Source organism: Trachypithecus francoisi, unplaced genomic scaffold, assembly GCF_009764315.1.
Source record: "Trachypithecus francoisi isolate TF-2019V2 unplaced genomic scaffold, Tfra_2.0 Lachesis_group1, whole genome shotgun sequence".
Classification (NCBI taxonomy): domain Eukaryota; kingdom Metazoa; phylum Chordata; class Mammalia; order Primates; family Cercopithecidae; genus Trachypithecus; species Trachypithecus francoisi.
The window spans coordinates 5,017,361-5,032,988 of NW_022681454.1; the positions used below are offsets into that span (position 1 = coordinate 5,017,361).

General features: G+C 48.0%; 1 protein-coding gene across 6 annotated transcripts in view; it reads left to right on the forward strand.

The window, feature by feature from the left end:
• AFAP1 (actin filament associated protein 1) overlaps nt 1–15,628 on the forward strand; it is a 193,920-nt gene that overhangs the window by 62,703 nt on the left and 115,589 nt on the right. For 5 of the 6 annotated variants that reach the window (XM_033213651.1, XM_033213654.1, XM_033213655.1 and 2 more), the window contains 2 exons: nt 9,880–10,008; nt 14,668–14,765. In XM_033213651.1, coding sequence (XP_033069542.1) covers nt 9,882–10,008; nt 14,668–14,765 — 225 coding nt within the window. In that variant the 5' untranslated portion in view covers nt 9,880–9,881. Of the gene's footprint in view, nt 1–8,467; nt 8,492–9,879; nt 10,009–14,667; nt 14,766–15,628 lie in introns of those variants that run through there. The other variant, XM_033213653.1, reaches the window with a different exon arrangement.

Sequence of the window (15,628 nt, forward strand, 5' to 3'; positions counted from 1 at the left end):
ATATAATATCCAGCTCGCTTTAAGGATAAGATAATTTGGGGGGACTACTTACCCAAGGTCACACAACTAGGAAGAATCAGCTGGGATGTGGATCCGGGTTTATGTGGTGACAGAGTCCAGGTTTCTCTTACTTTTTCTTTTTTTTTTTTTTTTTTGAGATGGAGTCTCACTCTGTCACCCAGGCTGAAGTGCAGTGGCGTGATCTTGGCTCATTGCAGTCCACCACCCGGATTCAAGTGATTCTCCTGCCTCGGCCTCCCGAGTAGCTGGGACTACAGGTGTGTGCCACCACGCCCGGCTAATTTTTGTATTTTTGGTAGAGATGGAGTTTCGCCATCTTAGCCAGGCTGGTCTCAAACTCCTGACCTCAGGTCATCTGCCCACCTTGGCCTCCCAAAGTATCAGGATTACAGGTGCGAGCCACCGCGCCTGGCCCAGAATCCGGGTTTCTAAGGAGCCGTGGAGGATGAGGGCCAAATGAGTGGCGCTGGCAGGGACAGAACGATCGGGGTGGCTTCACCAAGAGATGGGATGTGAGCTGTGCTCATTGGCATTGGCAGAATTCAGAGGGGTGAGGGGAGGTCAGGGCGGTGACGCCATGTGGAGGTGCCTGGCAGGAGAGGTAGCCTTGACTCAAGTGGAGGGCACTGTCAGAGGGTCACCCCATGAGGGCCAGCAGGTTGGAGTGCTGGGGGATGAGTGGTGTAGACTAGACAGGGGAGCGGGGACATACAGAGGGTGCAGGAAAATTGGGAAAATGCAGATACTGTTCCCACCCCCCAATTTAGATTAGATAATGGGGAGTTGCCTAGGTCTAGGTCCTGGGAGTTTCCATAGTGGGTTAGGAATTTGAACGGAAGAACCATATGGGAAGGATCACAGATAAAAATAGAAAGGAAATAAAAAGGCCACCGGCAGCTGTCTTGGTTGTAGCAAGGCCCTTGAGTGTAATTCAGGATGCAAACAGCAGTAGGTGTTCTGCACATCAGCGAAGTGTGGAGCCTGCGGGGAATATGGATGTGGCAGCCTCTGCACAGCCTGTCGCCCGTGGCCACTTTCCCTGCGTTTCTCAGATGCAGCAGGAAGTGATGGGTGATTAAGAGTGTTTTCTCAGAGCCAGTAACAGACATTTCTTTCTCGGGTTTGTAGGAGAGCAGAGACAAAGGGTGCTTTAGGCTCCTCACTCTTGCACTTCCTATGTGAGGAAGACAGTTCTGTGAACAGCAAGGAACCCTTTGACTGGCGGTCTGGTCACCCCATTCCCGACTCTTACCCCTTTACCAATGCTTTGTGACTTCAGGCTACCCTTCTTCTCTGGGCCTTGGTTACCGCACTTGTGAAATAAAGGCATTTGGGGCCAGGTGTGGTGGCTCACACCTCTAATCCCAGCACTTTGGGGAGGCCTAGGTGGGCGGATCATCAGGTCAGGAGTTCCAGACCAGCCTGACCAACATGGAGAAACCCCATCTCTACTAAAAATACAAAAATTAGCCGGGTGTGGTGGCAGGTGCCTGTACTCTCAGCTACTCAGGAGGCTGAGACAGGAGAATCGATTGAACCCAGGAGGCAGAGGTTGTAGTGAGCCGAGATTGCACCACTCACTCCAGCCTGGGAGACAGAGTGAAACTCTGTCCCCCCCCCCGCCCCCCCCCAAAAAAAAACATTTGGGCTCCAAGGTCCCTCCTAGTTTTCAAATCCATGATTGAGTCATGAAGGTAAATAAAGAAAATTCCTTTAAAGTAGTTTTGGTTCCCACAAACCATAAGCCGTTTCTTTGATTTTGTTGAAATAAATGAACTCACTGCCCAGCCTGAGCCAGAGATTTGCTGTAAATAGTGAAGGGATTGGTTAAGCAGGAAGTATGTTTGCTTTGTTGGATTCTTTGTCTCCTGGGATGTCTAGTTCTACTTCTTGTTTCCCTTGCTTATTTAGGGTTGGGGGATACACTACTTGAGTGAGAGAAAGCAGAAAGGCTGGGCGGCGGGGCGCACACCCGGAATCCCAGCACTTTGGGAGGCCAAGGCAGGCGGATCAATTTAGCCCAGGAGTTCAAGACCAGTCTGGCAAATAGTGAGACCCTGTCTCTACCAAAAATTTAAAAAATTAGCTGGGCGTGGTGGTGCGTGCCTGCAGTCCCAGCTGTTTGGGAGGGAGAGGGTGATATGTGATCACATCACTGTACTCTAGGCTGGGCAACAGAGAGGACCTTGTCTCACAAAAGAAGAAAAAAAAAAGAAAAAAAGGAAAAAAAGCAAGCAAGCAGAGATGATTAATTAGTCCAAAGAGGCCTTTTGCTAGGAAGAAGGGAGTTTTGCTTTTCAGATGCATAAAATATATCCAGAAATGCCTCCAGGTAATTTTGCCGTTGCTTTGGGAATGCTAAATTCTGTGGTGAGATCTTTTATTTGGTGTGGGTGTTTGGGGAAAAACATTTCTTTTCTGGAATTCAGTGATTTATTCCTGTGTCCATGATGCCAGTCTGTGTTCGGTGACCTCGCCATTCTGTCCAGAACAGGACAGCAGGTGTCAGGGCTGGGGTGTGGAACAGAGGAGGTGGTTTAAGTGTAGATATGGCCTTGGGGCAGCCACATCACCTCTCTTCATTTGATTCCTACCGTCTGTAATATCTCAACGATGATAAGATCGTGAGGCTCAGCTGAGATAAAATGCAGACAGTTATTTTGGATGTTGGAATGTGACTGCTTATTGTCCTGTGTGCAGAACCCTCTGGCCAGTCTTTGGGCTGTGTAGATGGGAGAGTTGAGTGGGCTGGGCCCTTGCTTCAGTCTTTCCAGTTCCCTGAGCCTCAGTTTCTCCTCAGTACATTGAGGAAGTTGGGTGAACTATCTACAGCTGTTCTTCCAATTCAGAGATTTCATTTTTTAATGTAATAACTCTTAGTAAAATAATCATGTCAAACACCATTCGAGTAATGACCTTGAGGGATATACCGGGCGTAGCTCGCCTGTCCTGTGTGGTGGGAGGTAGGAGATAGGTTATTTGAATGTAACCTATGAGGGATGTAACCTAAGAGGCATTAGGAGCTTCTTCCACTGAGAGCAAAATTGAGAGAGTCAGTGTTATGGTATAAAAAGTAGTGACAGCTGGTTCTGATTCCCATTCTAGCTCTTATTTTTAACTGTGTGACCTTAGGCAAAAATGTAACCTTGGCCGGGCGCGGTGGCTCAAGCCTGTAATCCCAGCACTTTGGGAGGCCGAGACGGGCGGATCACGAGGTCAGGAGATCGAGACCATCCTGGCTAACACGGTGAAACCCTGTCTCTACTAAAAATACAAAAAACTAGCTGGGCGAGGTGGCGGGCGCCTGTAGTCCCAGCTGCTCGGGAGGCTGAGGCAGGAGAATGGCGTGAACCCGGGAGGCGGAGCTTGCAGTGAGCTGAGATCCGGCCACTGCACTCCAGTCCGGGCGACAGAGCGAGACACCGCCTCAAAAAAAAAAAAAAAAAAAAAGTAACCTTTCTTAGTATCAATTTTTCCACTTGTAAAATGGTGAAAACAGTGTCTATCTTGAAAAGTTACCATGAAGATTAGTCAAGATATCTGTAAAGCACTTAGTCTATTGCCTGGCACACGGTCAGTACTTAACGGTAGCCAGAGTTTTCTATTAAACATGGGTAAGGAGCTTCAGAGGCCACAGTACTTTCTAGGGGAAAATAGGGGAGCCTGTATTGTAAAGGGAGATTTGGCTGGAGGCCCTGGAGGAAAACAAGGGCATGTGTTGTACTTGATCTTGGAGAAGCAGCTCCTCCTCTTGATGGAAGGTTAGAGCCTGTGTCGGGCAGTGGAAGGTGGATGGTAAAGATAAGTCTGGGGTGGCATAAGGGGAAGGCCACTCTCGGAGTACATCCATGGAAACTGGATCCGAATGCCTGGACTCCTGGATCTTCCAGAGAGCACAGCTGGTAAGCAACAGCAATAGCTCTGGAGGGCGGAGAGGAGACGTGGGTGTCCTACACCTGCTGCGTGTCCACAGACCGGAGTCGTACGATGCCACCCCCTGCTCAGGCACACATATTTCACCAGACCTTTATTTATAGGAAAATCTCCAGAGTGTGTGTTGGTTATTACCCTTAGATCTTAAGGGGAAAGACATGTTTGTATTAACAGTTTAAAATGGAGAATTGGTTGCAAGAACTTCTTCCCCTCTTGCTTTGGCGCCGGAGTGAGCTTTTGGTACGCCGTGCCCACCAGCCATGCGTGTTTGTGCTCACTGCTTCTGTGTATGTCTTCTGAGCACTTGGTTTATGTTGAACATTGTCAGGCACCGGCACAGATACAGAGACGCACCAGGAGCTGCACCTGCGTCCTGGGAACTGGCGATGTGGGGGAGCCGGGCAGTTCAACAAAGAATTGTGCTACTCTCTAAGGTTACTCTGTAGCCTATGTTGACATTGCTTGTTCATTTTCCTAATTTTTTTGTGAACTAAATTTAATTTGGTCACACTATTGCTCTTTTTAAATACAAAATGGGTATAACAGCTCACCAGACTAGGGTTATCTCTGAAAACCATCTGTGGAATTATTATTATGAAATGGTCAAAGCAGGACTTTTGGACTCAGGTTTGAGTTCAGATTCTTACTGTGTTATTGATGTTCTAGCTGTGTGACTGTGAGCAGATTATCAACTGGAGAGGCTCGGTGACCGTAGGCACCCTTTCTGTGTCTCCTCCGCACCTGCAACATGGGATTAATAACAGTACCTGCCTTCTAGCAATGTTGTGAAGAGCACATGAGTTCATATATGTAAAGGGCTTAGAACAGTGCCTGGCACTTGTAATTGCTGTGTGAGGATTTGCTTAAAGAAAAGCGAACTAAAAGCTGACACTAGAGTTCTTACTCCTCTGCTGTAGATGGGGTGTAGTGCGTCTTCGCTGTGTTCTTGTGAGAATCAAATGAGGTATCATATGTAGATGGCAGCACAATGCCTTTCACAGGATCGGTTGTCAGAAAACGGTCATTCTCCTCCTCTAGAAGTCACTCCTTCGAAAACCTTTGCATGCCTTCAGTGCACAATGTACTGCTAGGCTGCTGTCAGGTGTTTGGAGATAAACACAGGATGGCACCTGCCTTTAACCAGTTGACTAGCTGCCTTGAGGGAAAAAAAAAAACCCCACAAAAACCCAAATAAACCTTAAGGTCACTAAGTATCCAGTAATCAGTGCAGCTGCTAAAAGAGGGATGGATTTTGGTAATTTAAGGAAGACTTCAGTGAGGGGGAGCCAACTGGGGTGTTTAATTAGAGAAGGCTGGAAGAAAGTGGGATGAGCATTAAGTATTTGGAAAAAAACTGTCAAGTAGAAAATATGGTTTATTTAGTCTGTGAAGATCCCAAAAAGGAGGAGCTTTTCTAACAATTACAAATCTACTATGGGAGCGTTTCCCTTTCTGAGGCGCTAGAGAGCTGTGTTTTGAGAATCGTTTGGTTACAGTTTCAGGTGAACAGAAAACCACACAGATTAGCTTAACAACAACACAGTGAAATGAAAGTTTATTAGAAGGATACACATATTTCTTGGAATTCAAGTGCAGTCCAGTTTTCCGAGTAGCTAACAGCAGGCCCGGGAAAGCCTCAGGAGCATGGTCGGTGTCTGGTTCTGTCTCGCGGGGCTGCCTGCCTGTGTGTGTGCCAGCTTCTGAGGGTGTCACCTCTGTTTGTTCGTCCTCCGGTGCTGGCTTCTGTCCTTTGCACCTGTGTACTTGCGGTTGCCCTGGTTGCTGCCTTTCTACATTTTCAGTTCAAGAGACCACCCCAACCAAACCCTATTTCTTAGTCTTGAGGCAAAAGATAGAGGAATGGAAGATGTGACTGACCAGCTTAGAATTGGACGGTCCAATTAACCATAACCTAGTAGTGGGAGGCGGTGTGCAGGGCCTTGCAGGATAGCAGCGGTTGCTGAGAGTCCCCCTGTGGTTGAGGCTGCTGTTCTCAGAGGAGAGGATGGGCAGGTACCTTGGCCAGGGCCATGACAAACTCCCAGGCTCTGGAGGGTTTTGTGCAGAGGCCTCATGGTCGCACTGTAGGGGGAGCTCAGGTTTTAGGTGGCGGTTAGGATCGATGCATCCCTAGGTTCTCTTCAGATATTTCCCTGCCGTTAGGTGGAACCCAAGCGAAATCTCTTTCCTTTTTAAATTAAATATGCATAGCATACATTTTACCTTTTTAACCCTTTTTGAGTCTAAAATTTAGTGTCATTAGGTATATTCACCGTCCATTTCCAGAACGTTTTCATCATCCCAAACTGTTAACTCTGAACCCCATTAAATAATTACCCTACCTTCTCCCCACCACTAGCCCCTGGTAATCACTGTTCTACTTTCTGTCTCTATGAATGTGACTACTCTAAGTACTTCATGTAAGTAGACTCGTAATATTTGCCTCTTTTTGTCTATTTTAACATAATATTTTCAAGGTTTGTTCGTGTTGCAGCATGTGTCTGAATTTTATTCCTTTTAGTGGATAAATCATATTTCATTGTATGTATACACCACATTTCATTTATCCATTCATTTGTTATTCATTTTCTACCTTTTGACTCTTTTGAATAATGCTATCAGTCCCTCGTCCCACCCCCCCGCCCCCATTTGTTTTGAGAGTCAGGGTCTCTATCACCCAGGCTGGAGTGCATTGACTCAGTCCTGGCTCACTGCAGCCTCGAACTCCTGGGCTCAAGTGATCGTCCCGCCTCAGCCTCTCAAAGTGCTGGGATTACAGGTGTGAGCCAACATGCCTGGTTCGTTTTTAAAGTATAGATGAGATTGTTTAGAATCAAGAAACTGTTTGGTTAATGAAAAAGACCTTAATAAAAGGCGTACTTAGTCCTACTTCTTCATTTCATAGAAGGGAAAATTGCCCAGCTGGGAACAGTGAACTGCTGGTGCCACATCCACCTACTTTAAGCTTATTTACCATTTCTGTCCCCCTTACCTAAAATGATGAGAGTTTTGGCGGTAGACGGCAGCCTCAGTATGGATATTTAATCCTGAAGGATGTTACAGACGTACAGAATAGTGGATTTGGCTGCTCTCAAACTTTTTTGCTTAGGTTTTTTGCATGAATCATTTTCATTATGCTTTTGTCGGCTGAGATGCATGACCTGTATGACTGACAATAGCTAAGTGATGAATACATGAATGAGGAGCTTAAAGTCGTTGCCTACATCAGCAGATCTCAAACTTTTTGGTCTCAAAATATATTTTGAAGACCTTAAAGACCTTTATTTATGTGATTATATCTGTAGGTACTTGCCATACTAGAATTAAAATTGGCAAATTTTAAGATATTTATTCATTAAAAATATCAATAAACCTATTATATTAACATAATATATATTTATGAAAAGTAACTGCATTTACCAAAACAGGATAATTAGAAGAGTAGCATTGTTTTAGACTTTTGCAAGTATCTTTAGTATCTGGCTTAGAAGATAGCCGATTCTCATATTTACTTCTTCACTCAGACTGTGTGAGATATTATGGTGGAAGTACATGAAGAAAATCTGGGTTGGGCGCCGTGGCTCACGCCTGTATTCTCAGCACTTTGGGAGGCTGAGGCGGGCAAATCACGAGGTCAGGAGATCGAGACCATCCTGGCTAAAAATACAAAAAAAAAAAAAGAAAAAAAAAGCCAGGCATGGTGGTGGGCGCCTGTAGTCCCAGCTGCTCAGGAGGCTGAGGCAGGAGATTGGTGTGAGCCCAGGAGGTGGAGCTCACAGTGAACCAAGATCACACCACTGCACTCTAGCCTGGGTAACAGAGCGAGACTCTGTCTCAAAAAAAAAAAAAAAAGGAAAAAAGAAGAAAATCTGACCTCCCACAGATAGGCAGTTGGAAAATTTTTCAGTAGCCTTTTTAGAAAATTGTAGATGCTCTTCTTTGACATTACACCAAAACTTGACAAGTGGCAGTTTCCTAATGGTTAGTTGTGATGTGGCATCTGAAGCTATGCCATCCTCTGTTACATTAAAATATTTTAGTTTATTTTGCACTTTAGGTGGATCTTTTACCCATATATGATTTTGTAACATCATGGTTCACTGAGTTGTGCAGATCTTCCAAATAAATGTCAGCATTACATTATGCAATATAAATCACACTCGTTCATGTCACTGCTGATCTCGTTAGAAAAACCTCAAGTATGAGGAGGCAGTAAGTGCCTATGGGGTGGATACAAAGTTTCAAAAATTCTTTTTCCACTTGGAAGCTCAACTTCTATTCTTGGCCACAAGTGCTGTCAGTTGTTTACCTTCAAGTGATGAGCTCATAGGTTAATTCTTGAGGACATGTCTGCCAGGTACTCAAGTCTCAGTCATTGCAGTTTGCAGTAAAGGCAGTACTGAGTACAACAGGTGGCTTCCGGTGGCTTGGAACTCAAACACTCACAAGAATGATTTTTCTCTAGACGGCCGCGGGACTTCGTGTGCAGAAGGGCTTCATGTGTGCTTCCCATGTCATTCAGTGGGACGTTAAAAAGGTGTGTCTTGGCCAGTGCGGTGGCTCATACTTGTAATTCCAGCACTTTGGGAGGCCGAGGCGGGTGGATCACGAGGTCAGGATATCAAGACCATCCTGGCCAACACGGTGAAACCCCATCTCTACTAAAAATACAAAAAATTAGCTGGGCGAGGTGGCAGGCGTCTGTAGTCCCAGCTACTCAGGGGGCTGAGGCAGGAGAATGGCGTGAACCCAGGAGGCAGACCTTGCAGTAAGCTAAGATTGCACCACTGCACTCCAGCCTGGGCGACAGAGCAAGACTCCGTCTCCAAAAAAAAAAAAAAAAAATGTGTCTTCAAAGGTTGAGATTTAAGAAAAGCGATGATTTTTTATTGCTTTGTCAAAGACGAAGGAGTTTTTTTTTTTTTTTTTGGAAAAAAAAGATGGCCATGTTGGCCAGGGTGGTCTCGAACTCCTGACCTCAGGTGATCCGCCTGTCTGGGTCTCCCAGAGTGCTGGGATTACAGACGTGAGCCACTGCACCCAGCCCAAGTAGTTTGTTTGTTTTTGTTTTTTTTTAACAGAACAAAACTGTTATGGTGAGGGATATCATGACTGCTAGGATAGTTTGGTGTCACTGCCTTAATTCGTGCTAAGATGCTAGCAGTTTTACCCTGGCATTTACACCATTAATGCAGAAAAAGATGAATAATGTCTTAGCATTCTGAAAATAGTTTGGGCCTTGCACCTTGGGCCTTGTGGGCTCCCTGAAAGGAGGAGTTTACATCCCCAGAGGCTAAGATCATCATCTACAAACTGCTGACCTAAGCCAGTATTCCAGTCTTGCGGGTATCAGAGGAAAAATCAAGGTGACCATCATCCTGGAAGGAAAAGGCATGGTGGGAAGTCAGCACCTGAACTTGTATGTACACCGGCCTCGGCATCTGGCATGCTTTATACTAACTGCATAAACATGCTCGCAGTCGTCCTGGGCTGGAGCCAGCTTTACAAAAGCAGACCTGGGTGTTGAGTTTCTGAAGCCATGCCCTACTGGTTATTAGAAAACTCTTTGGCATTTTAAACTCCCTTCTCCTTCTTAACATTGAAATTTAATATCATGAAATTGACACCAAATGATGATGTCAGGCCTTTGGGTTGTGACACCATCTGTTGGCAGCCTGGCTTTGGAGCTTCTCCCAGTTGAATTTTGCTGCCTTAAAGCAGAAGGGAAGGCGTAGTGCATTTGTTAAGAAGAAGATGCTTGAATCTTTTAGTGGACCTGCTTTCAGCAAACTTGTTTTTTAGGTCAGAATACCATATCCAGTGATCAAGCTAAACATGAAATGCTTCGAGTAGGACTCAGCATTCGTACTTAGATATTTACAAATCACTGGGTCTAATAATACCCTTCTTCTCTTTTGTTGTCAGCGATGGAAGAGTTAATAGTTGAACTTCGTCTCTTTCTTGAACTCCTGGACCATGAATATCTAACCTCAACTGTCAGGGAGAAAAAGGCAGTGATAACCAACATTCTGCTGAGGATACAGTCATCCAAAGGTGAGTCTCATTCTGACGCCTGCTTTTTCTTCTTACAATGTCTTGGTTTCTAAACCGTCTTTAATTTTACTATCTTTCTAAAATATATTTATTTGTTCTTTAACTTACAAACTTATTTATTCATCAAGTTTTCATTGAGGGTTTACACTTATGCCAAGTTCTCTGTTGGCCTCAAGGTGTAGAAAGATAAAGCTTTGAAGGAGCTAATGGAATCGTGTGTTGGGAGTCCCCAGGGCAACCCCAGTGTTTGGAGATTACCTGGAAGGACTCACCAGACAGGTGGTTCTTTTTAATGTGCAGGATGCACTGCAGCTGTAGTGAGGATGCACAGCCCGACTGGCAGATCAGAAGGGAGAAGACACAGGCGGAACGTGCAGGAACCTATAGGCCAGCTTCTGTGCGCTCTGTCCCTCCCAGGAGGATCACACAGAGCACACTCTTTCCTCAGCAATAAAAACGCAGCAAGCTCTGAGTGATATTTTTGTTCAGGCTCGTCAGAGACTTAGTGCCCAGGGTTTTTACTTGGGTCTGGTCCTCTAGGCACCCTCTGCCTAGCACACACCAGAATTCCAGGACAGGCAGGGTTTCAGCACAACCGTATTGTTTACATAAATGGTACAGGCACAGTGAACCACCCTTGTCCATCAGGGAATGGTGGGAGCACTTCTGAAATCCATGTTCCCAGAGGCCAGCCAGGGCCAGCCTTGCAAGCAGGCCCCTCAAGAGAGAGCAGCCTTGGGTCTGCTGTGTTAACTCTTGCATGCACGGTGAGTAGGACAAAAAAACAGGCAATAAGAAAGCCTGCTATGTATGTGGTGGAGAGCCTCAGAGCCTCATGAGAGCGCCTGAGAAGTGAGCCCACACCAGTTGAGTGAGAGACTGGGGCGTTGGAGGGTCCGAGGGGCAGTTCCTGGATGATGTGATGTGAGCATCTTGAGGACTCTGTGGAGATAATCTGCTGAATGAGATGGAGGATTTTTCTTTTCAACCTCTTTATTGAGATGTGATTCACAGGCCATGCACTTCACCATTGAAAGTGTACAATTCATTTATACTTTTATATGAATTCTCTTAGTATATGAAGCCATGCATGACACTATTAGATTTGCATTCTGGAAAGCTCACCCGGCCAGTCTGGAAGATGGGCTGAAGGATTTGGTAGCAGTTTGCACGTGGATGGCTTGGGGAAGCCTGGGTGGGTGATGGGGCTTGTTACTCAGATGAGAAAGCAGGATAGGGACCCTATTCTGAGGCAACATGAAATATTAACTTTTTTTTTTTTTCTTTGAGACAGGGTCTCACTGTCACGCAGCCTGGAGTACAGTGGTGTGATCACTGCTCACTGCAGCATTGACCTCCCAGGCTCAGGTGATCCTCCCACTGCAGCCTCCCTAGTAGCTGGGACTACATGTGTGCATACCACAACACCCAGCTAGGTTATTTTTGTGGCTGAGTGTTTGCCATGTTGTCCACGCTGGTCTTGAACTCCTGGGCTCAAGCAGTCTGCCCGCCTTGGCCTCCAAAAGTGCTGGGATTATAGGCATGAGCCACTGCGCCTGGCCTGAAATGTTCACTTCGAAGTAATTTTGTTACTTCCCTGCTCAGACTCTTTCATCTGTCAGCCTTTGCCTCTGGTCACAATCAGACTCCTTCGGCCATCCTGCAAGGTCCTTTGTCACAGGTGGTTATGAGTATGAACTCCAAAGTTAAACCGGCTTTTTGATTCTGGCCCTACCTGTTACCAAACATGCAACCTTTCACAGGTTACTTACGCTTATTTTACTTTCGTTTCCTCCTTGTAGAAAAAAGTGCAATGGTATTGACCTTATGGGATGTTGTGCAGATTGAATGAGATGGTATCAAATATTTCAAAACGGTGCCTGATGCATAGTAAATATGTCAGCTATTGATGACCGTTTGCTTTCCCCTGATTTCCTGTCCTCTCTTCCTCTGCCAAGTAAGCTCTGGCACTGGTCTCTTCATGCTTCCTTCTGGATGAATCTCCTGATATTTTTCAATTCATGAATTCTTTCTTCAGCTCTTTAATTTGCTTTAAACCTATCTATTGATTTTGTGTACGCATGTGTCATTTATCCTTTTCCTTTCTTGCTTTTGTTTGTTTGTTTGCAGTTCTCTACCAAAGTTCTTTTCTCCATTGCAGCTCCTGGGGCTCAGACACTGGGTCTTTCCGTGTTTTAATTCCTGGCCTCTAGCGTAGTACTGAACCCATTATAGGTGGTCGTTGTTAAGTCAGTATTTTTACAGGCCTTTCCAAGTGAGTGTTAGGCATATAAAGAATACTGTGCCCAAATTAAAACTTGTTTCTCCCTTTTTCCTGCCTGCACTGGTGTCGTGTTCATCGCCTTTCCTAGTAGTTCGTTGTGTATGTATTTGTCTTTCCAACTTGAATATGAGTGTCCAAGAGGTGTGAGCTTGTATCAGTCATGTCTTCCATAAAGTATGGCTGTTACAGTATCTGACTTTAAGAAGATACTTAATAAAAATTTATTGATTCCCAGGAAGGTGTCTATTCTGTTACTACATGGGTGAGTCCTGCCTGCCCTGAGCAGAAGTTGAGAGGGAGCAGCTTTCCCTTTGAGACGCAGCATGTCTCTGAGGAGCATGTCCCCCATTTCCATCTATGAGTGCTTTCATTCACTTCTTAGCTTCCCTTCCCCTTCCCCCTCCCCTTCCCCTTCCCTTCCTCCTTTCCCTTTCCCCTTCCCTTTCCCCTTCCCCTTTCCCCTTCCCTTTCCCCTTCCCCTTCCCCTTCCCTTCCCCCTCCCTTCCCCCTTCCCCATCCCCCCTTCCCCCCTTCCCCTTCCCCCCTTCCCCCCTTCCCCTTCCCCTTCCCCTTTTTCCCCCCTTCCCCCTCCCCTTCCCCTCCCCGTCCCCCTTTCCCCTTCCCTTCCCCCTTCCCACCTTCCCACCTTCCCCCCTTCCCCCTTCCCCCTTCCCTTTCCCCTTCCCCCTTCCCCCCCTTCCCCCTTCCCTTCCCCCTTCTCCCTTCCCATTCCCTTCTCCCCCTTCCCCCTCCCCTCCCCCCTCCCCCCTTCCCTTCCCCCTTCCCCGTCCCCCTTTCCCCTTCCCTTCCCCCTTCCCCTTCCCTTCCCCCTTCCCCCTTCCCCCTTCCCCCCCTTCCCCCTTCCCCCTTCCCCCCTTCCCCTCCCCCCTTCCCCCTTCCCTTTCCCCTTCCCCCTTCCCCCTCCCCTTCCCTTCCCCCTTCCCCCTTCCCCCCCTTCCCCCCTTCCCCCTTCCCTTCCCCCTTCCCCCCTTCCCCCTTCCCCCTTCCCCCTTTCCCCCCTTCCCTTCCCCCTTATCCCCCTCCCTTCCCCCTTCCCCCTCCCTTCCCCCTCCCCCTTCCCCCTTCCCCCTTCCCTTTCCCCCCTCCCCTTCCCTTTCCCCTTCCCCCTTCCCCCCCTTCCCCTTCCCTTTCCCTTCCCCCCTTCCCCCTTCCCCCTTCCCCCCTCCCCCCTTCCCCCTTCCCTTCCCCCCTCCCCCTTCCCCCCTTCCCCTTCCCCTTCCCTTTCCCCTTCCCCCTTCCCCCCTTCCCCCTTCCCCCTTCCCCCTTCCCCCTTCCCCCTTCCCCCCTTCCCCCCCTTCCCTTTCCCCTTCCCCCCTTCCCCCCTTCCCCCTTCCCTTTCCCCTTCCCCCTTCCCCCTTCCCCCTTCCTCCCCTTTTCCCCCTTCCCCCTCCCCCTCCCCCCCCCTTCCCCCTTCCCCCTTCCCCTTCCCCCTTCCCCCTTCCCCTTCCCCCTTCCCCCCTTCCCCCCTTCCCCCCTTCCTTCCCCTTCTCCTTCCCTTTCCCCTTCCCCCTTCCCCCCCTGTCCCTTCCCTTTCCCCTTCCCCCCTTCCCCCCTTCCCCCTTCCCCCTTCCCCCTTCCCCCTTCCCCCTTCCCCCTTCCCCTTCCCCCTTCCCTTCCCCCTTCCCCCTTCCCCCCTTCCCCCTTCCCTTTCCCCCCCCTTCCCCCTTCCCCCTCCCCCCCCTTCCCCTTCCCCCCTTCCCCCTCCCCCCCCCCTTCCCCTTCCCCCTTCCCCCCTTCCCCCCCTTCCCCCTTCCCTTTCCCCTTCTCCCTTCCTTTCCCCTTCCCCCTTCCCCCTTCCCCTTCTTCCCTTTCCCCTTCCCCCTTCCCCCCTTCCCCTTCCCCCTTCCCCCCTTCCCCCTCCCCCTTCCCTTTCCCTTCCCCCTTCCCCCTTCCCCCTTCCCCCTTCCCTTTCCCTTCCCCCTTCCCCCCTTCCCCCTTCCCTTTCCCCTTCTCCCTTCCCTTTCCCCTTCCCCCCTTCCCCCTTCCCTTTCCCTTCCCCCCTTCCCCCTTCCTCCTTCCCCCCCTTCCTCCCTTCCCCCCTTCCTCCCTTCCCCCCTTCCTCCCTTCCCCCTTTCCCCTCTCCCCCCCTTCCCCTCCTCTCCTCTTCTTTCTCTCCCTCTCCTCTCTTTTCTTTTTTCTTTTCTTTTCTTTTCTTTCACTTTATTTAAGCTGTCGGTTCTTTACCTGTAAAATGGAGAATAATAATACCTAACCCTGCAAGACTGTTGTAAAGGATTAGAAAAAATAAATATTTGCAAAAGGTTCAACACAGGGTTCAGGAACTGATAGATGCTAGTGATGCCATTCTCATCCCCATTCTCATCCAGTTTTGTGGTTCTGGTTAATTCTTACAGGTTTTGATGTGAAAGACCATGCTCAGAAGCAGGAGACCACTAGCAGCCTGCCGGCCCCTCCTCAGATGCCCCTGCCGGAGATCCCTCAGCCCTGGCTGGTGAGTCAAGGCCCCACCATCTCAGCGGTCCTTGCTGGAGGCCTGGGGGTACTTACGGGCTCCAGGGGCCTGTGATGGAAGCCTAGTGTGGAAGAATGGAGCTCTTATTTTGCTCGAGGCACTCCTTTGAGTCTATTTCTAGGGCTGAGAAGCTGTTAGCGATAGCTAGTTGGTAGACTAAGTGTAGCCTCCCCTTAGGAAGCTAGCATTTCTTTGCACTGCCTCACACCACCATAAATTATGTATAGTAGGAGCTACAAATCCATAGACATCTTATGTCAGATTAAGAAAAACAAATATGAGGGGATTTAACAGATAAAAGTATCTGTAGACCTTGTGGACTTGACCCTCTTCTGAGTTAATTCTGAAGTTGAATACCTTATTCTGAAACTTTAATAGTCGTTGTTAGACTTCTTCTGGGGTTAACCATGTTTTTTCCAAGAGAGAAAAATGTGTACATATTTCAGGAATGTGTACTTTAGTTTTATGCGTTCAAATTCAAAATTTGTTTTTTTAAAAAAATCTGGCGACGCCCACAAATGCAAACTTTTATGTACCATTCAGCTTTTTCTATATTTGGCTGTTTCTAACTTGTTTACTCAGGGAATTCAGAGTGTCATTCAAAGTTAGGGCAAAATCAGTACCAATTCTCATCCTGTGTTTGCTTTCGGTGTGAATCATCTGATGATCTCTCTGCCAGGATAGGAACGGTGGGAAGGCAGGGCTGTTTCTTGTTCACCTCCACTCTGCCTGGGCCTGGCGCAGTGCTCAGGAGTCTTGGAGGGACTCAGGGATTCTCACTGCGGTGGGTACAGAGGGAAACGAGCACTTACGGAGTGCGTGCCACACACCACCGTGAATTA